Below are 27,761 nucleotides of genomic sequence, written 5' to 3' on the forward strand. Positions count from 1 at the left end.
GCTCTCATTTTGTATTCTTGTTATATTCTGATGGCTTATTCTGCCATTGTTGGTGGGAGTGATCTTAGAGATTCTTTCGTTGAGCTGTTTACTGTCGATTTGTTTGCAGTTCCTTGATTGGGTATTGTTTGCTTGATTGTTGGTTTGATGTTATTCTTGATCTATGCTCATCTGAGAGGTGATTGCTGTGGGGAAATGTTTGGTCTTTTTGTTCCTTTTTTTGCTTGTTGATTGTCTCTTTTGCATAGTATATAGATACTGTTTATGTCTACGTGTCTATTAATGGCTAACTTGTCAAACTGGATTTTGGATTTGGCTTGGTCTAGGATGGTCATAGTTTTCCACCCACACCAACCAAGTGTTCCACTACCAAAGCAACAAGCCAATCTCCCACAAGAGAAGCGAGTAAGATGGGAAAAGGGAACAAATGGACTATTATATTATTGGGTTTCTATGTTATGACAGAGGAAAATGTGGAAACTACAATATGAGGTTACAATGTGAACAGGGAAAATTAGATATGATTACAAAATTTATCTCCCCCCCCATAACTTTTTTTTATTTATCAAAAAATAAATAAAAACAACTGTCAATAAAAACAACTGGTTTTCCAATAGCAGAAAATTTTATGAATTGTACTGGAACTTTGGAAAGAAATGGAAGCTGATTAAAACACATTGCTCAATGTGGTATTGTAAAAGTCAGCTCCAAGTGAAGCACTTAGCATAACTTGAAAGAGTAGATATTGGAAATAGTGCTTTTAAGCTACATCACCCTTGAGATAATAGGAGCCAGGGATGCTGGCTCTTATTGAAATGTCTTTAATCAGCTTCCAGTCTTCTGCTTCTAGAGATAATTCATAATATAATAATTTTTAAAAGTATTTTTATTATCTGAGACCAAAATTTTGAATGTTTCCAACCCCATGCTGCATCAACATTAAAGCAAATGATCCATTTCAAACAAGATTTAGTTTATTTGCTGCATTATTATTTTTCATGTTTTCTATTTTTTAGCATCTAGAACTGCATTGCCCAGATCTTACTACTATATTCACCCACTGAGATCCTCCAGTGTTTGCATAGTATTAATAGTAATTAGGAAGTGGGGTGGTTTATTTAATCTTGATGCAATGTAAGACAACCTGTACTTATCTTACTTTAGTTGATCAAGAAACAGCTGGTGAACTCCATCAAGAGCCTGCAGAAGCATTATGTGACCTCTGATTCTCTTGTAACAAGTGATGATCAAGATGCCAATACTCTTTGTTGTGTATTGGAGGCTGTGTTTGTGCAAGGTTTGAACATTAAGCACATCAAAACAGAGATTGGAGCAAAAGGAAAAAACATGGAGGGCGACTTCCTCAGCCAGTGTTTTGGACTCTGCTAAAATCTATCACACACAGGTGAGACTGAGAAATGTTGCAATTTTGATTTGGGAAGTTACAGTAGTGTTCAGTGTTTATTTACATGGTGAGTATATAGCATGATGCAGGAATGACATTGTTGGATGCAGAAAATAATCTGATGCATCGTCTTGTATAAATTTAGTAGATAAAAAAATCCCAGGGTTTAATTATATGGGTCTGTTGCCTCTTCATGGGGCAGCAAAATGGCTCATTGGTTAAGACAGGGGCGTCAAACTCAGTTTCATTAAGGGTCACATCTGCATTACGGTTGCCTTCAACGGGCCAATAGCCTGGTCGCCTCAACTAGGTGGGCTGGGTGGGCATGGCCAGCTCGACGTCACTCACTGGGTGCAGCTGACTTGGGATGGCTGGGTCAGGGTGGAACAAGACACACTGAGTAACTCGACATGGGAACTATTTGGTGGCCCACAAGATACTTGCCCCCAAGGTGCTGGTGGCCAAGGGCACGCGCACACACATACCGCATTCCAAGTTTGGGGACTTTTATCCACAGAAGAAAGAGAACCCTTCTCCCCAAGTCTAGACAGGATTCAGTTTGTAAGCTCAGATACGGATGGCATGGTGTATTTGCATGTACGTGCATATAGCATGCCACAGAGACATTCTTCTCCCAATCCCAGACATTGTTGGCGTCCCCTTCCAGCAAAGCAGGAGTTAGAGGATGCTGCTGCAGCGTATGGAAGAGCAGAGGAGAAAGTCTGCAAGAAGCAGTTTCCTTCAAGTCCAGCCTCGACAGATCTCTGGAGAGCAAGAGGAGGCGGCAAGGAGAAGCACTTCCTGGTCCTGCATCAGGGAGGCTGGCTGTTCTTGAAAGGGAATCCCATTTCCAACCATATGTGGTAAGAATGCTGGCTTGTTGGGGCAGTCTTCCCTCATGCAGCTGTCCCTCTACCCCTCCTCCTCCTCCTCTCCAGAGAGCTCTCAAGGCAGAAGTTAGACTCGGAGGAAACTGCTTCCTGCAAACTTTCTACTCCAAACTTCCACATCAGCAGTGTTGTCCTCCACCTCCTGTGGGAGGTCAGGCAAGGTTGGAAGGGGGGATTCAGAGGTCTCCAGCGGAGGAAGGTGAGACTAGTCTAACAGAGGAACCTCGCCCACCTTCTCAGACCCCAAATGATGGTGTGGGCTTCCCAGAGCCCTGGGCAGCAAGGGCAAGTTCTCAGCCCAATCCTCAAGCTACTGGGACCCTGCAGCCCAGCCCAGCCCAGACCAACCCTGCTTCCCCAAGGGGTGCCCAGCTATGCTTACCTCCTCCTTGAGGCTGCTGTTTCTGTATGCTCTCGTTGCCCAGATTGCTCATGATGGGTGCAGGAAGGCAAAGTAGGTGGGTCAGAGGGAGGCCCACTCTCTCTCCATTTGAAGAGACCTGATTTTGTAAGCAAAGCATCCTTAGCGATAGTATGGGAGGCCACCAGGAGAGGCCAGGAGGAAGGACAATGGGATGGCAAGAAAGGGCAGCAGGGCTGTTGGTGGCCATGTGCTAAGGCAGGACTTTCCTCAGACCCTCCCTCTCATTCCTATCTCCTTCCTTCCCTGCCTTCCTCCTTCTCATTTCCATCCCTTTCTTCCTTCCTTCCATATTTCTCATTAGGTTAAAGACAAGTCCCTCTTCGCATCACTTACACCCTCTGGCTAATATGCCTACATATTCTGATACACAACTGTGAGAGATCGAATCTGTGCCATTGATAGATGAAACTAATCTTGGGATAAGATTACACGGTTTTAGTGTGTAGTGTGTAAATATGATGACATATTCATCTGAAAAGTAAAATGCACAGCAATGTTTTTAATGATAGCCATGTGTCTGTCCTCCCGTTTGAAAGGCAAGCGTTCACATATCATTTGCATTTGTATGTACAGGCAAACTGTTCCATAAACGCTTCTTCCAAGTGAACAGTTAATAATTCCTTCCTCCTTCTCATTCCTAAGTCCTTCTTTCCTCCCTCCCTCCTTCCCTCCCTCCCTCTGCAGCCAGGAAGGGATGAGGGGAGGGGGTGAGTTTGGGAGTGCAGCTGGTGGCCTTGCTGCCGATGCCTGTGGCTTTCCCATGCAAGGGTGAGGGTAGTCCCTGTGAGGCCGGGCCAGTGCAGGCCAAGGAGGCAGCAGAGGCACTGGTTCCAGGTGCAACACTGCTGGGGCTCTGTGTGCTGCTCTACTACAACTTCGTGGTGGCCATCCGGGCAGGATCGTGGTCAACCTTAGATCTGGCCCATTGGAGACCTGCACCCATCAGGTGGGTCGGGGCCAAGGTTGTGGGGGTCAGCCCCTTGCTGTTTCCAGAGTGGCCTCTCAGGCCAGATTTAAACACATTGCAGGCTGGCCCGCAGGCCTTGTGTTTGACATGTCTGCCCTAGTTCATTCCAGCCTAGCCATTCAAAAGCATGCAAATGTGAGTAGATAAATAGCTACTACTTCAATGGGAATGTAGCAGTGCTCCATGACATCATGCCGGCCACAAGATCACAGAAATGTCTTTGAACAGCACTGGCTCAATAACCCTTGAAATGGAAGATAAGCACTGCCTACTCTCGTTGCCAATGATTAGTGGAATAAAATACATAGGGACTCCTTTACCATTTTACCTCTTAATGTTTTCATCAAACAAGAATGCATCCAGCCCATCTCTCATCACTGGCCATAACTATGCTTTCTCTTATCTTTGGGAGCTGTCCTTTTAATGGATGTTGTGTTTTCTCTTCCCTGGCTTTTTCTCCTTTTTCAGAAACGTAATTTCTGAACTGGAAAACCTGGTCTTCATCAACACAGATGTGGGGCGTTGTCGTGCATGGTTGAGGCTGGCTCTGAATGATGGCCTGGTGGAGTGTTATCTAAAACTCTTGCTTCATGACAAGTCTCAACTCTCTGAATATTACCATTCACCTGCTCTACTCCTGGAGACTGAGGAAGTTGAATTTCTCCTCAGTTATTTGCAGGGCTTGTCTTCTCTGGCTTTTGACCTCTCCTATAAGTCAGCAGTATTGAATGAGTGGACCATCACACCTTTATCCTTGTCAGGCCTTTGCCCTACCTGGGAACTCTTGGACCCTCTTGTGGGGCTGGAAGCTCAAAGAAAAGAGTCATTTAGTTTTCTCTCACAATCTTTTGGCTCTGATGAAGTTGAAGCTCACCCAGCCATCCTGCCTGTCCCTAAAAGTCAACTCACAGCTTCCAACTTGAGCATCAGCACAACTGGTTCCTCACAGCTCTCTTCCAGCCTTGATTCTGACATTCTTCTCCCAGCCAATTCTACCAATACTAACAGCCCAGCTAGGGAGAAAGAGCCTGTTGTAGAGCGGCGGAGGAAATGAGGCTGAGCCAGAGTGAAACGTTAAAGGCTTTATTGCAAGAATAAAGGGTTGCCGCGTCTGCCTTCTAACTTGGCAGGTTAGCTGGCGGCAACGGGGCTGACACGGCTCGACAGCCGCCTTTTATAGCGGCTGTCAAAGCGGTATCAATCAATGGGAGCAGCTGGTGCTCCGCTCAAACAGCGGACCTGGTTGGGAACTCCAACCAGTTCCAAGGACATAACAGAGCCCATCTCCAATGACTCTGAATTTGACATGACAACAGCAACAGCAGACTTGGACCAGGACCTCCAAGAGTGAGTATGATAGTGAAAGTGATATACCACATAATGTCTTCACTCTGAAAGAATTAAAGAAAAAATTTAGTGGGATTCAGTATAATATTAAAATAATAATTCCTGGATTTTTAATAATGTGCTTGGCATATTAATATGGGAGGTATCTTTTTTGCCTTTTTTCCAAGCCTCAGATAAAGAGGCTTGCTCAGAAGTCTTGCTTATCTTATCATTGATCCTGTTTCTTCTGTGATTTTGCTTTGACCACACATGAGGTGCTCCCTTGGTTAAACAATCTATTTCATTCGTGACAGCTGTTCTGATTTTCTTTTCCTCATTTATATACATCACAGACGCATAATCAGTAGTTCGTGGATTTTTTATAGTTAGTATGTTACATTATTTACAAACAAATATTGAAAGTGTTATGTCCCTGGAACTCTCCACAGTTCCCACTCAGGTCCGCTCACGCTGCGGGGGCGTTTGCTGCTCCCCCATTGGCTGACCATCCCCAGCAGCCAGCTATATAAGCAGGCTGCGGGGCTCGGTTAGTTGCTGGTTGCTGCGAGCCCGTTCCAGGCTGGGCGAGCACAATCAGTCCTTTATTTTTAAATAAAGTATTTTGTTGCACCAATGCCCTGGTCAAGCCTCTCATTATCCGAACTTAACACTGGCGACGAGGATGGGATGGCTTCCAGAGGCAAAATGCAACCGCTGAAGCACTAGCCGCTGATCCACAACCAGAGAGAACGGTCAGCAGGCAATGAGAGCGAACGCTGATCCGCAGCCAGAGAGAGCGATCGGCGAACTAGTGAGAGTGAGAAGCGTCTGTAGCCACTAGTTAGCCAGCTACAGGGAAAGTGTAGCGCTGCGAGCCGCAGCCGCTTGTTTTCAAAGGCGCGAAATTCAAACGGCTGTCATTTGAATTTCCGCTCAAAGAGCACAGCGCGGTGCTGTATTTTCGAAGTCACTGACGCCCACGCAGGTGCGAAATTCAAAATGCTGCCAACGGCCATTGCAGCCTAACCTCGTGTTAACCCAGAGAGAGGGAGAGGGTTGTAAAAAACCTCTCCAGAGCTGAAGTCACTTGCCTGCCATAGGCACAAAAACCGTCCTGTTGCTGCCCCAGAGAGATTTTCTCAACAGATTATCCAACGAGACTCTCATCATGAACTCCAACCCAGCTTTCCCATCGTTCAAACCGGATGAGGAGAAGTGGGAGTCATACAAGAATCATTTTAACCACTACATCGACGCCATAGGGCTGGCTGATGCAGGGGAGCACCAGAAAAAATCATTTTTCCTGAGCTATTGCGGGGCCATCGTCTTCGACACCGCCACAGCACTGGTAGCTCCACGTGAGTTAAAAAACGTTCCCTGGTCTGAACTGTTAGAAATCCTTACTAACCATTATTCTCCTAGACCCTCACAGATTGCCAGGAGATTCACCTTCCGCATGAGGAAGCAAACAGAAAAAGAGACTATCAACCAATACATGGCTGCCTTGAGGACTGCAGCGCTCCACTGTGGTTTCAGGAGCTACCTAGATGACATGCTCCTCGACCAGCTCGTCTGCGGGGTCAAAGACCTCCATCTCCAAAGACGTCTATTGGCCAAGAAGGACCTCAACCTCACCCAAGCCATCGAGGAAGCCTTGGCAGCAGAATTGGCTATGCAATCAGCCACTGAAATCCAAGGCCCCGTGCACAAACAACCCGTTGCCACCATCCATTCAGAAGAGGTGGTCAACGCAGAGGATGCCAGCAATCAGGCTGACATCCACCGCCTTGCTCATGCCAGACAACCACAGGTAGGAGCCAGACAAGAAAGCAGCCACCCATCTAAGCACATCACTCTGTGCCTGTCCTGTGGCGGATCTCATCCGAGGGCCACCTGCAAGTTCAAGGGAGCCACCTGCAACAATTGCCACAAAAAGGGGCACATCGCCCGGGTCTGCCAGGCTGCTCACAGTTCAACGCATGGGGGCCCCTCCTTTTCACAATCTGGTCCACAAAGGCAAGTACTAAACTGTCGCACTCGCTACTTTGCTAAACATACCTGCCATGCCATTAGTAAAATCTCACTCTCCGTTTTATTAGAAGGTAAACCTTGTCGTATGGAGGTTGACACGGGGTCAGCGCTCTCAATTATTTCTTGGAACACCATCAAGAAACTACAGCCCAAGCTATCCAGAAACCAACTCCAGAAGTGCCAGCTCTCCTTGAGGGACTACCAGGGGAAGGACATTCCGGTACTTGGCAAAGGCAAGTTCCATGTTAATTTTAAAACTTTCAAAGGTTACCTGCCTCTAGTGGTAGTTAACGGCAATCTCCCTTCTCTATTGGGGCTTGATTGGTTTCCCCATCTCGGCCTAGGTTTAACAGGAGTCCATGCTGTCTCAACTTCTGACACTGACTCCTTATTCGCTGACTACTCAGGCGTATTCAGCAATGAGCTGGGGTGTTATAACGGTACCCCCATCTCATTCTCAGTCGACCCCAGGCAGTTCCAATCAGGCTGAAACCCCGTAGAGTCCCATTCGCCATCCGGCCTAAACTGGATGCGGAGTTGGACAAGTTATTAAAGCAAGGGGTCATTGAGCCAATAGACTTCGCCAAATGGGAGACACCAATCGTCACCCCCCTTAAGAAGGATGACAGTCTGAGAATTTGTTCGGACTACAAAACCACAATTAACCGATTTTTACAAGTTAGCGCTTACCCAGTCCCTGTCATTCAGCACCTATTGCACACTTTTGAACCTGGCAACATTTTCGCCAAATTGGACATGTCGCAAGCGTATCAACAGTTCCCTGTTGACAATCAAACAGCCGAACTCCAAACTATCGTCACCCACAGGGGAGCCTTCCGGTGCAAGCGTCTCCAATTTGGCGTGAGTGTTGCCCCGGGTATCTTCCAATCCCTCATGGAGCGCATACTTCAGGGCCTCCCTGGCATAGTACCCTACTTCGACGACATTTTAGTCTCGGCCAGGGACAGACCCCAACTCTTCCAGAGAGTTAGAGCTGTGTTGGATAGGTTTAGACAGCATGGGCTCTAATTAAAAAGGGAGAAATGTGCCATTGCCACTAGACAGGTGGACTTTCTGGGTTATAAAATTGACGCCTCAGGCATTCACCCCCTGGAGTCCAAGGTTAAGGCAATACATGAAGCACCCACTCCAACCACCAAAGCAGAGTTACAGGCTTTCCTGGGATTATTGAACTTTTATGCATCATTCCTGCCCCACAAAGCTTCAGTGGCAGAGCCTCTGCATAGGCTCTTAGATAAAAACTCTCCTTGGCACTGGGGTCACAGGGAAGACTCCGCTTTCCGCGCAGTCAAGTCGTTACTTCAGACGCAGTCCTTATTCAGTTCGACCCCCATCTTCCATTAGTGTTGGCAGCTGATGCATCCCCTTTGGGATTGGAGCTGTTTTAAGCCACAGACTACCTAATGGCTCCGAAGCACCAATCGCCTTCTTTTCCAGAACTCTCTCATCAACAGAGCGAAACTATAGCCAGATAGACCAGGAGGCTTTAGCTGCCGTGGCAGCAGTAAAGAAATTTCATGAATTCCTTTTTGGCCACTCCTTCGAGCTAGTCACGGATCATAAGCCTCTCCTGGGTCTTCTAGCTGGAGACAAACAGACTCCACAAGTATTGTCTCCAAGAATGACGAGGTGGACTCTATTCCTGGCAGCCTACTCGTATAAACTCATACACCGCCCAGGAAAAACCTTAAGCCACGCAGACGCTCTCAGCCACTGCCCCCTGCCTGCTCCAGCTGAAGATCCGGCCCCAGTCCACGCTATCTTCGAGGTCACCCAGCTCGACCTCCCAATCACTGCTCTCGACATCGCCACCAAATCCAAAACGGACAAAACGGTCGCCCAGGTACTGGACTGGGTGAGGAGGGGGTGGCCGGGCACTAGTATCGATAGCAAATTCACACCTTTTAAAACCCGCCAACAAGAATTATCTAGTTTGCAGGGCTGTCTGCTGTGGGGCACGAGAGTGGTCATCCCGACCCAACTGCGCACCGAGTCTTGGAGGCACTACATGAGGGCCACCCTGGCATCGTCAGGATGAAGGCGTTGGCACGAAGCTACGTGTGGTGGCCAGGTCTCGACGACGACATCAGCAAATTGGTAAGCTCTTGCCAACCCTGCCAGGAGTCCAGACCATCCCCTCCAGTCACCACCCCCACAAAGTGGGAAAGCGCCAACGCACCCTGGTCCAGACTACACATTGACTTAGCGGGTCCAATTCACGGCAAAATGTTCTTGGTGGCTGTAGACTCATACTCTAAGTGGATTGAGGTGGCCCAACTATCCACCACCACCACAAGCCGTCACCAAGGAACTGACCCGCCCATTCGTGACACACGGGCTTCCTGACTCTATAGTTTCTGATAATGCCCCCCAGTTCGCCTCAGCTGAATTCAGTCGTTTCACCGCAAACCTTGGCATCTGTCACATCTTCACGGCTCCCTTTCACCCTGCCAGCAACGGATTGGCGGAGAGAGCCGTTAGAACCACGAAGGAAGCATTGGCTCGATTCAGCAAAGAAGACTGGCACCATAAGCTGTCCCGTTTCTTGCTGAGTCAGCACTCAACCCCGTGCATGGTCACTAATAAATCCCCAGCCAAACTACTGATGGGTAGACGCCTAAGAACAGTGTTAGATAGGCTTCACCCAAATTACTGTCCTGACTCGCCCCTAGCTTCATCATCGGGGATCAGAGGTTTTGTTTTGCAGGAACGTGTCTTCGCTAGGAACTATGCGGGAGACCCCCTATGGACCCCTGGAGTGATCGTAGCCATCACCGGTCCCAGGTCATACAGAGTCCAGCTAGAGGACGGCCGCATCTGGAAAAGGCACCTGGACCAGCTACGTAAGCGCCAAGACACTATTACCAGCGCAGAGCCAGGGGCACAGTCCAGCACACAGACACCACACCAGACTTCCTTCAACTTCAGTCCCAGAGATCCCTCACCATCACCACGGGAGACGAGAAGCGTGGGCACAGACAGAGACCACCAGACGGGTATGTCACCCGAGCCAACTATCGAGGACGCACTGTTACCGGTCAGCTGTTCGTCTCCCAGGCCAACGCAGACCACTGGGCAAGCTCGCGCTTCCACACCAGCTCAACCATCCACTTCGGACGCTGGGCCAGTGGTCAACTCACCAGAGTTACGTCGCACAGGGCGCCCACACAGACCTCCAGCTTACTTGAACGATTATGCATGTTCACATCTGGGGGGAAGGGGTGTTATGTCCCTGGAACTCTCCACAGTTCCCACTCAGGTCCGCTCACGCTGCGGGGGCGTTTGCTGCTCCCCCATTGGCTGACCATCCCCAGCAGCCAGCTATATAAGCTAAATTTACACAAGATGAAAATCCAAGATGAAAAACAGATATGGAATTACAAACAAATCTACTTAAATACAAATAGCCACTTACTGTACCTGTACAGGTTTATCATAAATGTAAAGTATTACCATATTTTTATTATCACTGCTTTATAAAAATGAGAAATGGCAAATCTGTCACATTCACCAACTAGGGGCCTCACAATGAATGAATTATGTTGATCAAAAAGTTCCTTTACAACTACGGAAATGCTTTTCCTGCAGCTGCACTGAAACTTCCTGTCCTTGGCTTCATTTCCTCCTAGCTACAGTGCCTTATTCCTGGCTTTGAGCCAGTTTGTATGTCGTATTTAATAGGAAGTAATGTCACCTTTCCCAGATCACTTTTCCCCAAAATCATCCATCTATTCCACTGACATCCAAAGATAGACGGTGGAATACCTTTGTAAAACAGTGTCTAATATTTTCCCAGGCGTTCCCAAATTTCTGTAAGAATTATTCCTGATGATATAAAAATTAAAACAGTTTTCAGTTTTACTTATATTTCTATGTGAATGTGTATGTGTTTAAAGTGTTCAAAATTAATAGAATTTTAAAAATTAAATACTGATTTGTCACAGGCTGAATTTTTTGAACTGGGTTATTTAAATTGGTTGACCATTTTTTGTGGTGTTTTAAATTGTAGGTTTGGATCGTGTGTTTTTTTTTAACTGATCAGTCCCTCCAAAAGCAGTAATGATAACTACCAGTATTTATAGTGCAAGGTCTCAGATCAAGTCATTTAACATAATACTCAATTAGAAGATGGTTGCTTTGCTGGTCACTTGCAAGAAAACTCTCTAAGAAGGATACTGCTATTATCGAACCTGAATTTTATTCCTGTTTAAATCTAGTAAAGCTCAGAATCACCCCACCATTTTTTCCACATTTCTTAATCACAGTCCTTTTCACTTATTCTTGCTTCCCATCCCAGCCTCGGTGCCATAAAATCTGAGTAAATCTTGCATCAGCCCAGCTGCTTGAATTCAAGTAACTCAAAGCCAGAAGAATAACTTGTTTGGATAATAGCACCAATGTTATTTTGCTTCTGTATTATTTTCCAACAGAAAAGAAGTTGGATCACTGAGGATGATTTTTACCTTCCTTCCCCTCCTGAGAAAACAGAAAAAAGCCTCTCCAGTTCTCCCAGCACCTCACTAGAGAGGCTTACCAGTAGTCAACCTGCCATGCCATTGAAAGCCCCAGATCAAGGCGAGCTCTCTGTATCCTCAGCAGAGCTCAGCACACCCAAACTGTCTCCTTAGTGTTGTTCATCGGAGACAAATAGGTAACTTATGTTTTGACTAAGGGAGAAAAGATGAAGTGGAATGGGAGGAGAGATTTTTATGGTGGTTAGAAGATTTTATAGTAATGGAAGCATCATCCATTTTTGCTGCTTTACAGAAATGTCATTTGTGCCAGAGAGCACATAAAGCAATTCCTCTCCCCACTTGTAGGCCTTTCCAATCCATTTCGGGGTCTGCTGAAGTTGGGAACCCTGGAACGTCGAGGAGCTATGGGCATCTGGAAAGAGTTTTTCTGCGAGCTGTCACCTCTAGAGTTTCGGCTATTTGTAGACTGCGAGGAGCGAGAATGTGTAGAAAACTGTTCTCTGCTGAGATGTGAGTCCTTAGGACGGGCTGACAGTGTTGGGCGCTTTGAGCTAGTCTTTTCCAACAAACGATTGTGTCTTCGGGCTTCCCCTCGGGATGAAGCAGAGGACTGGTTGGACCGGCTGCATGAGGCTCTAAAAATGTATAGGCTACAGCAGGATGAAGGATGGGAAACTCTAGAGTGCCCAGAGGATTCTGAGGATCTCTTTGAAGGTGGACCACCTGGTGACTTGCCTTCCTTCTCGATGTACAATAGAACTGGCCCAACTGAGTTGGACTGGTCATGTGCCTTGAAACCCGAGTTAGATGCAGTCAAGGAATCTGTCCTGTACTTGGAAGTTGAAAAAGCATGGGTCCCTTTGGTGTTTTCCTTGTCCTTAGAAGCCTTGAAATGCTTCAAAGCCAGAAATGACCATCCAAGATATCCTGCCAGATGTGAGCCTGGGTGGACCTGCATTCTTCAAGATCATCACTTCAAAAGCAGTGCTTAAGCTGAGAGCTGAGAACGCAGAGGAGGCAACTGATTGGCGAGCCTGGTAAACTGGTCTTTCTTCTTAAATCTGGCAAGAAACCTGATTGCCCACTTGATCCGTATGATAAAAGTGAACTGTAGAGAACGGGCTGCCCAAAATTCTTGTGCTTTTCTCATCTCTGGAATGGGTCTTGGAATGAAACTCTTCAATAAGAGAAAAAACATGAAGGAAGCTTCTGATTTGTTGAAATCCTACTTGTTCTTGATTAAAAAATGAAACCAATATAACTACAGCAAGCGCCAGAAAAATGAAGAAACCTTCTGACGAGGTAAATAATTCGAACAGGTGCACTATCAAAGTATTACAAGATTTGGTTACCTAGATTCTTTTTTATTCCAAGAGGTTAAGTTGATGTGAATTAAGTGCGCATTCATTTCTGTAAGGACAATTACTTTTTTTGAGTAAAAGCCTTGTTAGGTCGTTTATAGTAATGTGCATGCGCCAAGACTACTTCTTTGCCTGATTCCCATCCCTATATACAAGGATAAGCGGACGTGTGTATATATGTAAGGTTTTACAAACTCTGATAAGCATTTGGGGAGAGTGGAGTATAGCACAAAGGTAAAGTAACTGAAACATGAAAACAAAGAAAAATAGAATGAGGTTCATCAGAATTAAACCAGAAATTTCAGATATGATGATTTTAAGAAAACAGGATTGATAAAGCTGTTGTTCCTTTTAAAGGGTAGGTTGGCCTGAATATACCTTTTTTCTGGGGAAAAGAGCTTTTACATTCAAATACGTGAAGGCCCACCTTCCACTTTACTTCTCTTTGTTTAACCTTGCAGATACCAAAGCAGGGTATTTGGCAATATGGGAGTAGCATCAATTGGCAATTGGCTGTTTCAGCGACAACAGTGATGGTGGTTGTTATTTTAATAATTTGTTTGATTGAGGTAAGCTAAAATATTTTTCTAGAGATCCTTATATTAATTTATTTACCCACTATATCTCAAAGTCCAGTAATGAAAAGATAAATTTCTCCAAACTCTCAATTTATATACTGCTTTAGTGAATCCCTAGCATTTCCTTGAACACCGTAACTCAGAAACCGCATTACTGCAGCCGGGATTTAATATAATATATTCCACCTCAAAAAAAGGGTGGGACTGATTTTTTTAAATTTTTGGTGAAGCGGACAAATCCTGACTAAATGGGTGTATTAAGTTTGGATTCATTCTATCTTAAATTCTGAGAGGGAACCTCTGGCTGGTAGGCTTGATTTGGTCCATAAGACCTTCTTACGAGGTTTACCATGACCATGTTGGAGAGAGACCCCACACCTTTTTATAAGCAGAAGATAGAGAAAAAAGAAAAGCTTCTTACTGAGAAGCAGAGGGGGGGAAAACATTGTTCTCTGTGTCAGACATTGATTCTTTTTCCTCATTGTGAAAAATCTTTACATTTATCCCTCACAATCATACCTCTCTTTTTTGATTAAACAGATCCGTTCTCATCAAACTTCCAAAGGAACAGATGGAATGCCTCCTGTAAAATGGTAACTCTTGCCTGGAGATACTTAGTTTTTGCAATTCTATACTGTGAAAATCCTGTTGATGAGGAACAGCCTCAATATCAAGTGGCAATGCACTTATAAGTTTCACTCTTAAAAAGCAAATTTTAATTCACAAGATGCCGCATCTAAAAGTTGTAAACACTGAAAACATCACCAAATAATCTCATTTTTTGCTGGCTGAATTTATATGTTTAGCATTGGCTTCCTGTTACGTTCCTCAACTGGCCTCATATCGTTTTTTCCCCCCTCTCCTGTTCGCAACTTTGAATTATTTTTAATGCTGAACAAACATTAAAATTCAGATTTCCAGTGTGACATGCATGCTAACAAAGCCAAAAAATAAATAAGATTTCAAATAGCTACATACTTATCTGCAACCTGCATTCTTAAAACTCTGGAGACGATTGCAGGTGTGTGTTTCAGCATAAGAGGTTATTATTAAGGCTTCTTCTGCTCTGCACCACTGTTTGTAAATGTACAGAAGAGTCTTGTGATTGAAAAGGCCTTTTGAGTCCATTTTGAGAAACGGAGATCAATACATCTTTCATTTAAATGCTAAGAGTTTGTGTATTCCTCCAGTACAGAAATGTATGCCGTATTTGGTTTGAACATTGTCAACAGGGCTTTATCCAGTCTGAGATCTCACTATTTTTCTCTTTAATTGTTTCTTTAGGGACGTTTCTGGATAGACAGAAGAAAGATACACCTGAAAACCAGGTATGTAAAGGCAAAAGCAATGATTGGTGATCCGGCTATATTCAATTTTCTTATTGGATCTGAAAAACACATTCCCATAAGTATTATGTGGCTTAGGCAAGCCTGAATTTAGAATAATGATAATGAAGAAGAAGAAGAAGAAGAAGAAGAAGAAGAAGAAGAAGAAGAAGAAGAAGAAGAAGAAGAAGAAGAAGAAGAAGAAGAAGAAGAAGAAGAAGAAGAAGAAGTCGTCATCAGCTGCAGAAGGCCAATCTACTGGGATCCACTCGCATAATCCGCCGATAGATCACACAATCCTAAAGACTTGGGAAGTGTTCAACTAGTGATTTGAGATACAAAACCCAGCATAGTTATCTCGTTTCCTGTGTACACTGTTGTTTTTTTTGTGAATAATACCAACAACAACAAAAACAACCACAACAATAATAATATAGTGTGACTGAATGGTGGATTTTTAATTTTTTTTAAACAAATTTTATTTAGTTTTTCACATTAAAAACAAAAATCTCTTTTCAGTGGACAAATTATTTCCGGGTCATCACCTTTACATACAAATATGAAAGCAATTATAAATTCATATATGCATACTTAATTCTATTATGACCTTTTCCATTCCAAATTTTCAGTAAGGAGAGAAACAAACAGATGAATTCCATCCTCTTTCATTAATCTCAATTGAAACATCTTTTTGTTTCATTTCAATTATTTAAAATATAATCCTTTAATATTTATTTTAAAAATAAAGATAAACAATATGAGTTTGCCTAATAATAACAATAATGATAATAATAATAAAGTTACCACTGTCTCTCCTTGCTTTTAATAGTCTATGTTAGCTTATTAATTTAGTCTGGTTCTTTAGTCTGTCATATTCCCTTTCCATTACACATTCTTTTTATAAATTCTAGATTTAATACAAATTTTAACACTAAAAAAAAAACAAGTATAGGTTTCCCCTTCCCCCCTTTTACTGCTTTGAGTGTGACACCTCAATGATTAAAATATACCTTTATTCTCTCATCTTGATTCCCAATAAACCATTATTTTTAAGAAGTTAAAATAATAATCATTACATCTTTTCATTTGGATTCCCAGCATATTTCCCCCCTTGTTTTTAATAAGGATTATCAGTATCAATATTACCCAATTTTCTGAATATTTTTAATTGCAGAAATATTCTTATTATTCTGTCACCCTGCAGAATCTCCTTTTTAATTCATCAAGCATTATCTCTGAAAAAACAATTTTCAACGTTTTACTATTTCCGTATTTCTTTATTTCATGCACCTGTTTCTTACTGCTTCTCCACCCCCTCTTTTCCCCATATCTTTTCTCATTCCAGTTTGTATCCCTCTCTTTCTTAATATCTTCCTTTCCCCTTTTCTGCTGGGTCTTTCTGCCTTTCCCTACTTCACAGGTATTCCCTTTGATTGCCTTCTTAAATCTCAACTTTATAACCTTCCTTCTTTCCCTACTTCTTTGTAGTGTTCTTTGTGTTAATTGTCTTTTTAAAATGTCTTCTCCATGAGTCGACTTCCTCCTCCTCTGAAGCTCTTTCTTCTTGTTCTTCAATCGTCATTTCCATTTTTCGAACACAGAGCAAAGTGATTCGCCTCTTTCCTGTAGTAATTCTCTCATATTTTTAAGTTCCATTTTTAATTCCCAAAGAAAGGCAATAGCAGGAAGGAAGGAAAGAAAGAAGAAACCACCTATTGAGGGCTGCAGAATCATGCAACGTCTCAGATTGGTGACCCTTCCTAGACCCAACTAATGCTTCTTATTATATCTACAGTACACGAGTTTCAGTCCCAAAGATGCTCCTTCTCCCCAGGAGCCCAACCTTCAATTATGGATGAATACTTCTGCACCCTTTCACTCTTGTTCCACAACATCCTTCTTCTATTGGATCACTAGCTATTGAACTAGATCAGAACCAAGAACAGTTGCAGTTATGCTGCAATGGTCATGTCACTTTTTTCAGTGCCATTGTAACTTTGAATAGTCTCTAAATGAACTGTTGTAAGTCAAGGATTACCTGTACAAAAATACAAAAAGCTTCTTTGCTTGCAAAAAGCTGCCCTAAATACCAATCATTAGATTAAAAATACTTGCAAGCTGGAGTTACAAATTAGGCAGGTTACCAGAGCACCTTGAATGAAAATATTTAAAATGCAGTGATAACTATCAAACAGCCAACTCTTGCTCATACAGTGAAATCCTTGTGGAAAGGGAACTTCATGAGGACAGTGGTGACACCCAAGCAGGAAAAGCCCAAAGGGAACATCAGGCCAGCCATAAAACAAACTTGCATAGGAAAAGAGATTTAATAAAAGGTATTGAAAGAAGCCCCCTAGACAAAAGCCAAGTAATTAAGAAAGCTAGGGAAACAAGAAAAAGAAATCCCTTACAAACAACGGGTCATGCCAAATTAGCAAAACAAATAGACAAAAGACACGAAATAAATTCCATAGCAGGCCGGAGATTGCCACAAAACAAATATAAGAAAACATTAGGATGAAACTGATAATCCAATCAAACCACCCCGCAGAGTTTACCCTCTGGCGGAAATGAAGACAACCCTTGACAGGATTTAAAACATTAAGAAATACAAACACAAGCACACACACACAAAAGGAGATGTGGCTTAGGAAAGCCTGAATTACTGAGTCTTAATAATAATAATAATAATACAAATTAAAGTGTGCCAGAATGCTGAGTTTTTAAAATTTTTGCAAGCCCCCTGGAATCACTTAAAATCATTTGGGAGCATATTAAACTCAATGAGCTTACTTCCAAGTACATAGCAGAGGTGGTATTCAGCAGGTTCTGACCAGTTCTAGAGAACCAGTAGCAGAAATTTTGAGTAGTTCAGAGAGCCAGCAAATACCACCTCTGAATGGAGATTTTACAGCATCCTTCCCCTGCTATGTCCACCAAGCCACACCCTCAGAACTGGTAGTAAAAAAAATGTGAATCCCACCACTGATAGGAAGGTGTGGGAAAGAAGGTTAAAAGGTAGGTGGTGGGAGAGAAACATTGTTGGGGTCAAGATTGTTCTTCCCTCTGTCCTGAGATACAATGGTAAATTGGTGTCAGAATCAATAGAATCATTTTTTTTATTTTTTTCATTCGTGGTAATCCAACTGTGTAATTTCTTTGTTCTTGAAACTGCACCCAAATCCTAATTAGATTTTGTAAACCAATTAACTAAAAGGTGAGCAGAATTGGAGATGACCTTAACTTTCTCATACTTTCAATCATCCAGCTTAGGACATACAAAGCAAAGGAACATTTTGTGGATATGAAAAATTAGATCTCCTCAGACAAAAAAAAAATTCTGAAAAAAGGTCCTTTCCCTGAAGTCTTGCGATCTAGTAGGAGCTCGGCGGAGTGCCTTTTTCTGGGGCTGTTCCTACCTTATGGAACCTTCTCTCCTCCAAAGATTCAGCAAACCCAGGTACAGGGATGGAAAAAGAATATCTGGTGGTGAAATATCCCAAGGGGATGATTGAGGAGCCTGGTTTGTGTTTTCATTTTATGGTTTAAGAGTTATTAAATTTATTGTTATCAATACCCAGAGTTTTGTTTAAGATGGACAGCCATACAAATATTTCTTAGAGGTAAATGTGCAGCATTTGTTTCTGTTATGTATTGTATATAGTGTATAATTGTCAGTTGAAGTTCTCATTTTGGCCCTCTATTGGAGCGGGAAAATACTCTCTCCTGATTGGATGTTTGGCTAATCAGTTTCATAAAAAAAGGAGCCGAGTCAGCCAGGGAGTTCAGTGGCCTCACAGGGGATACTAATTAGCTTTTCCAGCAATGGCTGTTTTCTCTAAACATGAGCATACACCACTGCAGAGCCCATGTTTGTAATATCGTTTTGAAAATAGATTTGTTTACAACTGTCAAATCGAACAAAAGCTGTACATGAACATCAAACCATACAAGTTGCAAAAATTTTTTAGACATTGTTGTCCAACAAACTGCAATTTCTGCTCTTCTTTATTTATCAAACTTCCAGAAGTCCTTCGGCCTCTTCCTGTTGAAATAATGCGTGTAACTACACATACTGCAAAACTATTACTAATGTTGTTTTCCTGTTTAAAATGTGGAGCACTATACCAATTCTTCTGCATTTTAGCTGAAATGAAATTATTAAAAAATTTAGAGTGCTGTTTCCAACACAATTGAGTAACTGAGCAGAGTACTACACAATTAAAATAGCATGAAATCCAAAATAAAACATTAAACAATAAAACTATTATTCTTCTCTAAAATATAAAAGATAAAGAAGGAATGGAGTTTTTCCCCTTGATTTCTTTTTGTGTTGCTTCTTTGCTGGTATGCAGGACATACAAAGTAAAGGTACCTTTAGTGGATATGAAAAATTAGCTTCAAGCTTCAATTATTTTTAGGTGGTTTTCCCGTTGCTCAGACCTAGATCTCCTCAGATAAAATATATGTCATTTCTGAAAATCTAGCCTAGCAACATTGCAATTCATGGAGAGAATTTAAGAACTTGCACACAAATACCTGACATTCCAGATTTTCTTAATATATTCAGTTTGGTGGATCATATTTTCCAATTTATGTTAAAATACATCATGATGTTTTCATATTAGATTGATTAAACAGAATCTGGAACTGCAGATTTAGAAATCAGTCTGTCAAAGAAGCTGGTATCTCGAAACCAAATTAAATAGTACTGAGACTTGTATAGAACCCCGCAGTGCTGCACTCTCTGAGCTGTTTATAGTGTCAGAATAATGCACCAACAAAATGGTGGCAATATAAACCTCAGAAGCGGAAAAAGGTAAGTCAACCTTGTGTTGAGTCAGGGTAAAACTTTTGGCGTTGGGCAGTTGCAGTTAGCCAGCAATACTGCATAGTAGTAATTAGCTGTACTGCTCAGGCCAGAAAGTACTGCGAGGTGCAGGAGGAGGCTGAGTTGGTAAACTAGAGAAAAAGATTCCAGGATTGCTGAGAAAAGGTAGGAAGTGAAAAACAAACAGAAACTCAAAGGATTTGTCAAAATATCTAAGTAGGCAAGATAATACTGTGTTCTGCCTATTACAATTCAGGTTTTGATACAAGAATATGCACCCTGATTTGTATAACCAATTCACAGATGAACCCCAGAGAATATAGCGTGTTTTACATTTACATTTGGATGCCACAGTAAGAATCCTCCCATAGGGATAAGCGGTACCCTGGTTTTTTAGTTTGCACCCATAGTATTCCTCCTATTGAAATACTTTATTTAGCACAGATGCTTGTTTACAGGGACATAGAAATAGTCATGCATTTCATTTATTTGTTAAGCAAATGTATATAATTGCCCAACTCACATATAGTAATTCCAGATGGCTTATAGCATTTATTTAACATTTAGTTAATTAATTTCATTGAAACATGTCAAAAGAGTGAAGCCGGAACACAGTAGTTCTTTCCTCAGTCTTGTTGAAAGGCCAATACGAGGCCTCTGGAAACTTACTGCTCACCTTAAGGCTTCACTTCTCCCTTTCCCTATCCTTGTTATAGATAGTGATTCTGCCAAAGTAACTATTGTGAGAAGATTCTATGGGTGGTTACCAAGGTTTTTTCTCTTAGAGCAACTGGTTATGAGAGTGTCGTTGAAATAAAAGCTCTGAAATACTGAAATTCTTGCTCTTCTCAGAAAGAGAAGAGCAAAGGTTTATTAGTCTATTTGCAAATACAGATGCACATGAGGCAGATCTTGATCAAAATATGAAGCAGGTTTTTATATCCCTTACCCTCCCTCCCTGCCTGCACTCAACACTGTTGTGTTTTCCCATTGGCTGGATACTAACAAGCTCACAGCCTATCCGGAGCGCTTATCGTCAAACACTCCATAGCTGCAGGGCAAAGTCCAAAGTCACCCTAGCTACAGCTCAGAAAGCACTCCCCCCTCCCTTATCTTTTCTGGACTTTTTGGAGCCATTTCATTAACTGTAATAATACTATTTTTTTAAAAAAGAAAAAAGCTCTTTAACTATAACTAAAACTTTACAAGCAATACTTTATATTTCATAATGACAACTGTTAGGGAAGCTTGGGAAGTCCTTAATATCTGGGGTTACTTCTATTGTTGGGCAAAGCAACCTTTTCAAGGTGGCAGCAGAGCCAGGAAAGTTCAGTTTTAAGAGATGGAACCTCAAGACAATAAGTCTAATTGAAGATGAAAGGTTGAGGTTTGGCACCTTTGAGTCAGTTTTGAGCCATGGAGACTGCCTGGAGAAGTCCCTGCACTTTTCTTGGAAAGATTTCTGAAATGATCTACCATTGTGTCCTTCCTAAGGCTGGGAGAGAGCGGCCCAAGGTCAGTCAGCTAGCAGACTCCTGGATTCTAGTCTCTGATGCACTCTACTCCACTGGGCCCCTTTCCATGTGCTATGTGCAATTCCCTTATTAGGGCCTACCCTTGAGCTGTCCTGTGAATTAGTGAGGGGGCTTCTATTCTTTGCTTTAAATGGAATTGCAGGGCTCATTATTGGGGGGGCGGGGAAGGGGGGGTCAGCGAAAAGAAAATCCAATGGCAAACTGGTGTCGGAATCAATAGAATCGTTTTTTTTTTTTCTCATTCGAGGTAATCCAACTGTGTAATTTTTTTGTTCTTGAAACTGCACCCAAATCCTAATTAGATTTTGTAAACCAATTAATTAAAAGGTGAGCAGAACTGGAGATTACCTTAACTTTCTCATACTTTCAATCATCCTGTCGTATATCTCATACGAACAAAGGACGCGAGTCGGTGACTTGGTTCAGCTCTTTATTAGGGTAAGACACAAGTGGGGAGAGTGGGGAAGAAGCGCGGCTTAAAAGCACTTTCTGCTGAGTGCTGCGGCCAATCGGGTCGTTTTGAATCGCCCGCGATCGGCTCAGCCAATCGCGGTCGATTCCGAACGACCAATCAGTGCCGCGTACTCAGCCAATCCGGTGGCCGTGCGCTTTAGCCAATCCGGGCTGCCGGATTTCGAGTATTCAAATGTCTGTACAGAACACCCCTCCCCTCTTGGTTTGGTCCTACGTGACGTAGTCCCGTAAGTAGGCGGGGCTCCGTATTTTCCGACTTGACTTGCGCTGGTCAGTTGTCTCCTGGCTGTCGGCCGGTTCGGGTGGGATTCCTGTCGCTCTCCGCCTCGTTGATGGAACCGCCTGGAAGGGTGAGTCAGGCCTCTCGCCGCGGCTCCCTCCTGGTCTCCCGGGTTGGTCGAGCTGCTGGCTTCGCTGCTCCCGCTCGGCTTTTCCGGGCTGGTTGAGCTGGCTTGGCTGCTCCCGCTCGGGCTTCCGGGGTCGGTTGAGCTGGCTCGGCTGCTCCTTCCAGGTGAGGCTTCGAGTGGGTCGCTCTCCGGTTCTTCAGATGGTGAGTACTGCTGGTTTCTTTTTGGGTGGGTTTGTTCTTTTTGTTCTTTGGGGGGCTTCCCTCCCCTCTTGGTTGGTGTTTTGCCGGTTCCTTTCAGTGTCTGGCGTTTGCGTGTCGGTTGTATTTCCCGCGGTGGTTCTTGCTCTCAATTGGTCGATGTGGCGTTTCCACGCTCGTCCGTCGGTAGTCTGAAGGCGGTACGAGTGTGGGCCTGTTGCTTGGGTGATCGTTGCCGGTATCCAGAGGGGTCCCGGTAAGGTTTTTGCGTAGACCCTGTCTCCCGGTGCGAATGTTCTGCGTTTGCTGGTGGAGTCAGGGGTCTTTCCGGGTTGTATGTGGGGTGCAACCGGTCGAGCGGTGATCGCAATTTTCTCCCCATTAGTAGCTCCGCTGGGCTCTTGTTCGTCGTAGTGCTCGGGGTTATGTGCTGAATTAGTAGCATCCGGTTTATTTTGTCTTGTATGTCCCGGTTTCGATCTTTTGGATGGTCTTTTTGTGAATTGGACCATTTTCTCCGCCCTTCCGTTCGCCGCCGGGTGCGCCGGTGCCGTTAATGCGTGTCGGATCCCTCGTTCTGCCAAGAATTTCTCGAAGGGTAGCGCGGTGAACTGGGGGCCGTTGTCTGACACGATGACATCGGGAAGGCCGTGGGTTGCGAAGAGCTTACTGAGTTCTCTGATGACGGCGTCTGTGGTAGTTGTCTTCATGTTGCTTACCTCCAGCCAGTTGGAGTAAGCATCTACGGTTACCAGGAAGGTGTGTCCTCTGGTTGGTCCCGCGAAATCTCGTGGATTCGGGACCATGGCCCCTGAGGGTTTCCCATTCCAGGATCGGGCGGCGGGGGTTTGGTCTTGATTCCTGGCACTGCTTGCAGGAGGCCACCCAGGCTTCGATCTCCTTGTCCATCCCTGGCCACCAGGCGTGACTTCTGGCCAGGGCTTTTGTCCTAACGATGCCGGGGTGCCCTTCGTGCAGCATGCTCAGGACTTCTTTTGCAATTTTTCTGGGACTATGACTCTGTCCCCCACAGCAGACAGCCTTTCTGCGTTGATAGCTCTGTTTGTCGGTTCCGGTAAGCTTTGAACTCGTTGTCCACGTCCTTCTCCGGCCACCCTTTTCCCACCCATCTTAGGACCTGCGCCAGACGTTTGTCTTTATTGGTTGCTAGGGCAATGTCTGGCGCGGTCAGGGGTAGGTTGGGTAAGGTTTTGATGCTCAGGGTGGATGTAGTGGGTGCTGGGTCAGCGTCCAGGGTGGGCAATGGTGTGTGGCTGAGGGCATCCGCGTGCGGGATTGACTTACCGGGCGGTGGATTAGCGGTAATTGTAGGCGGCGAGAAATTCGGACCACCTTGTCATCCTTGGGGAGAGGATGATTGGGGTGGCCGGTCTCCGCCAGTATTCCCAGCAGCGGTTTGTGGTCCGTGATTATGGAGAAGGTCCTGCCGTAAAGGTATTCGTGGAATTTCTTTACGGCTGCGACGATGCTAGAGCCTCTTTGTCCAATTGGCTGTAGTTTCTTTCGGGTTTTGAAAGGGTCCTTGAGAAAAAGGCGATGGGTGCTTCTTTCCAGTCGGCGAGGGTGTGGCTGAGGATGGCTCCTACGCCGAAGGGTGATGCGTCGCACGTTACCGTGATGGGGAGTGTCTCGCTGTACTGGATGAGGACAGCGTCCGATGTGAGAAGGTCCTTGATTTTGTTGAAAGCGTCCTCTTCTCGTCTCCCCACGTCCAGGTGGCTGCCTTGTCGAGCAGCCTATGCAGCAGTTCCGCCACGGTCGCCTTTTGGGGCAGGAAAACATTGTAGAAATTAATCAACCCCAGGAATGCTTGTAACTCAGTTTTGTTTCTGGGTTTCGGGGCTTCTTTGACGGCTTTTATTTTGCCCTCGGTGGGGTGAATTCCGTGCTGATCTAGTAGGTACCCCAGGAATTCGACCGTGCCGTGCGCAGTTGGCATTTCTCCCTCTTAACTTTTAGTCCTGCACTTTGGAATCTTTGCAGTACTTCCCTTAGGCGGCCCTCCAATTGTTTCTGGTTGGCGCGCTACCAACACGTCGTCAAAATAGGGTACTACCCCTTTTATGCCCGGAGGAGCCTCTCCATTAGGCTTTGAAATACCCCGGGCTACGCTGACTCAATTGGAGCCTCTTGCAGCGGAATGCCCCTCGGTGTGTGACTATAGTCTGCGCTTCTGCGGTTTCCTCGTCGACCGGCAGTTGCTGATAGGCTTGGGCCAGGTCGAGTTTGGCGAAACCCTGCCCCCCCAGTGAGTGTAGAAGGTGTTGCACTACTGGGACGGGGTAGGCGCTTTGTTGTAGCGCACGGTTCAGGGTGGCTTTATAGTCCCCGCAGATTCTCACTGACCCATCTGGCTTTATCGGGGTGACTATAGGGGTCTCCCATCGGGCATGGTCCGTTGGCTCGAGGACTCCTGCTCGATGAGCTTATTTAATTGCTCATCGATTTTGGGGCGGAGGGCAAAAGGCACTCGCCGGGGTTTGAGGCGGATAGGGCGATGGTGGGGTCAAGGCTGAGCGATATTGGGGGCCCCGGTACTTGCCTCGGTTTCCGTCGAAAACCTCTTGGAACTCGCGCACGAGCTGCTCCTCCCAGTCCGCCTCGGCGACGTGGTTGGTGCCGGTCACTTCTAGTCCCAATGGCGCGAACCATTGAAGTCCCAGGAGGCTGGGGCGGTCTCGCTCGACGATGGTTAGGGGTAGTATTTCGGTGCGCCCTTAAATGTGACCTTGAAGTGCCGGTCCCTACCACGGGGATGCGATTCCCTTGGTAGTCTTTGAGGATGAGCTTCTGGCTCTCCAGCTCGTGCCGTTTCATGGAGGGTACTAGCCGCTTAATTTCCCGCCACGCGACCATGGATAGGTAAGATCCGGAGTTGACTTCCATTTTGCAGGGCGGTCTTCGATGGCGACCTCCACGTGGACCTTCCGGCCATCCCAGTTGGAGGAATGGCCAACGATGACCGTCTGGTGCGTTTCCTCGCGCTGGCGGTTTTCGTTGAAACGGCGGCTCCTCGCTTCCCGGCTCCAACGGCTCTCGCTATCCCGGTCACGGTTCCTTGGGGGTGTTGTCGCGTCTGGCGTTGTCGCGTCTCCGTGGGCTGCTGTCTCGGTGGCGGGGCTGTGGTTCCGTTTGAAAGCGGCAGACCTTGGCGATGTGGCCCGCTTGTCGCAATGCCGGCATATTGCATCAAAGAACCGGCATTCCGACCGCTGGTGTTCGCCGCCGCAGCGGCACACTGGAACTTTGATTTTCGGTTCCGTTGCTCGCGCCGGTCGCGTCCCGTCTGCAGCTGGTGGATGTCCTCCTCGTCATCTTCTGAGTCAGAGGGGATTCAAGATCGCTGTGATGTGTGGAGGCGGCTGCTCGATGGTCGAATCCGGACTGGTTCTCGGGGTCGCGGCCGCTTCGGTCATGGCGGGTCGCTCCGCGGTGCCGGCTTGCCGCAATTGGGCCACTGATTTCGGGTCGCTTCTGCTGCGGTGGCTTCGGCAAGGGCGTCGGCGAGGAAATGTCGCCCTTTGCCATGATCCGGCTCTGCAGGACGGGGTCCCGGAGGCCGAGGACGACGCGGTCCCGCAGGGCTTCGTCGAGATCGGTGAACCCGCACAAGCCCCGAGGTCTCTGAGGTCGGCCACAAAGTTGCTGACGCTCTCCCTTGCTTCTGATCGCGGCGGTAGAATTCGTGCCGGCGGATGAGGGTGGGCACGGCGGGTGCGTAGTGGCTCCTCAGCAGCGGTTCGAGATCAGCCCAGTCCATGGCCTTTACGTCGAGTGGCTTGGCGAGGGCTTTTGCCATTTTAAACACTGCGGGCCCGCAGTGTGTGAGGAAAACGGCCCTTTTCCTCTGCCCGTTCACGTCCTTGAGGTTGCTACTCTCCAGGAACATGAGGAATCGGTCTATGTACGATTCCCAATCTTCCGTAGCTTGGTTGAAGGGAGCGGGTGGCACGTTGCCGCTGGCCATGCTGCCGGTTGCGGTTCCGTGGGCCACGTGCGGTGTGGGACTTGTTTTAAAATCCCATCCTCGTCGCCAGTGTCGTATATCTCATACGAACAAAGGACGCGAGTCGGTGACTTGGTTCAGCTCTTTATTAGGGTAAGACACAAGTGGGGAGAGTGGGGAAGAAGCGCGGCTTAAAAGCACTTTCTGCTGAGTGCTGCGGCCAATCGGGTCGTTTTGAATCGCCCGCGATCGGCTCAGCCAATCGCGGTCGATTCCGAACGACCAATCAGTGCCGCGCACTCAGCCAATCCGGTGGCCGTGCGCTTTAGCCAATCCGGGCTGCCGGATTTCGAGTATTCAAATGTCTGTACAGAACACATCCAGCTTAGCACATACAAAGCAAAGGAACATTTTGTGGATATGACAAATTAGATCTCCTCAGACAAAAAAATAATTCTGAAAAAAGTTCCTTTCCCTGAAGTCTTGCGATCTAGTGGGAGTTTGGCAGAGTGCCTTTTTCTGGGGCTGTTCCTACCTTATGGAACCTTCTCCCCTCCAAAGATTCAGCAAACCCAGGTACAGGGATGGAAAAAGAATATCTGGTGGTGAAATATCCCAAAGGGATGCTTGAGGAGCCTGGTTTGTGTTTTCATTTTATGGTTTAAGAGTTTTGTTTAAGATGGACAGCCATACAAATATTTCTTACAGAGGTAAATGTGCGGCATTTGTTTCTGTTATGTATTGTATATAGTGTATAATTGTTAGTTGAAGTTCTCATTCTGGTCCTCTGTTGGAGCGGGGAAAATACTCTCTCCTGATTGGTTGTTTGGCTAATCGGTTTCATAAAAAAGGAGCCGAGTCAGCCAGGGAGTTCAGTGGCCTCACAGGCTGTATTGAACAAAGAGCTGTTAGAAATCACTCTGGCCTTGCTTTCATTCTTTGCTCAGAACTTAATAGTTTATATAGTTTGCTGGGGATACTAATTAGCTTTTCCAGCAATGAAACATGAGCATACACCACTGCAGAGCCCATGTTTGTAATATTGTTTTGAAAATAGATTTGTTTTCAACTGTCAAATCAAACAAAAGCTGTACACGAACAACAAACGTTACAAGTTGCAAAAAAATTTTTAGACATTGTTGTACAACAAACTCAGTACTTTCTGCTCTTCTTTATTTATCAGACATCCAGAAGTCCCCCGGCCTGTTCCTGTTGAAATAACGCGTGTAACTACACATACTGCAAAACTCTTACTAATGTTGTTTTCTGTTTAAAACGTGGAGCACTACACCAATTCTTCTGCATTTTTTTCTGAAATGAAATTATTAAAAAAATTTAGAGTGCTGTTTCCAACACAATTGAGTAACTGAGCAGAGTACTATATAATTAAAATAGCATGAAATCCAAAATAAAACAATAAATAAAACTATTATTCTTCTCTAAAATATAAAAGATAAAGATTTCTTTTTGTGTTGCTTCTTTGCTAGTATGCAGGACATACAAAGTAAAGGTAACTTTAGTGGATATGAAAAATTAGCTTCAAGCTTCAATTATTTTTAGGTGGTTTTCCCGTTGCTCAGATCTAGATCTCCTCAGATAAAATA

General features: G+C 45.1%; 2 protein-coding genes across 2 annotated transcripts in view; both read left to right on the top strand.

The window, feature by feature from the left end:
- Positions 1-327: 327 nt before the first annotated feature.
- On the top strand, positions 328-12,605 carry LOC148123640 (pleckstrin homology domain-containing family M member 1-like). The gene is given in 9 exon segments (XM_087919150.1): positions 328-405; positions 1,165-1,339; positions 1,342-1,405; positions 4,155-4,719; positions 9,772-10,060; positions 11,439-11,688; positions 11,690-11,715; positions 11,885-12,452; positions 12,454-12,605. Coding segments are annotated over 9 exon segments (2,142 nt in total). The 3' UTR covers positions 12,581-12,605.
- Positions 12,606-12,612: 7 nt separating this feature from the next.
- The window catches only part of LOC148123641 (uncharacterized), a 29,543-nt gene continuing 14,394 nt past the window's right edge, over positions 12,613-27,761 (top strand). Inside the window, exons 1-3 of the mRNA XM_087919152.1 lie at positions 12,613-12,841; positions 13,362-13,469; positions 14,019-14,071. Of these exons, the coding sequence (XP_087775278.1) occupies positions 12,821-12,841; positions 13,362-13,469; positions 14,019-14,071 (182 nt within the window). The 5' untranslated portion in view covers positions 12,613-12,820. The remainder of the gene's footprint in view (positions 12,842-13,361; positions 13,470-14,018; positions 14,072-27,761) is intronic.

The sequence above is a fragment of the Pseudonaja textilis genome, unplaced genomic scaffold (assembly GCF_049901715.1).
Source record: "Pseudonaja textilis isolate UNSWEBS1 unplaced genomic scaffold, rPseTex1.2 PTEXSCF30, whole genome shotgun sequence".
In the NCBI taxonomy this organism is placed as follows: Eukaryota; Metazoa; Chordata; class Lepidosauria; order Squamata; family Elapidae; genus Pseudonaja; species Pseudonaja textilis.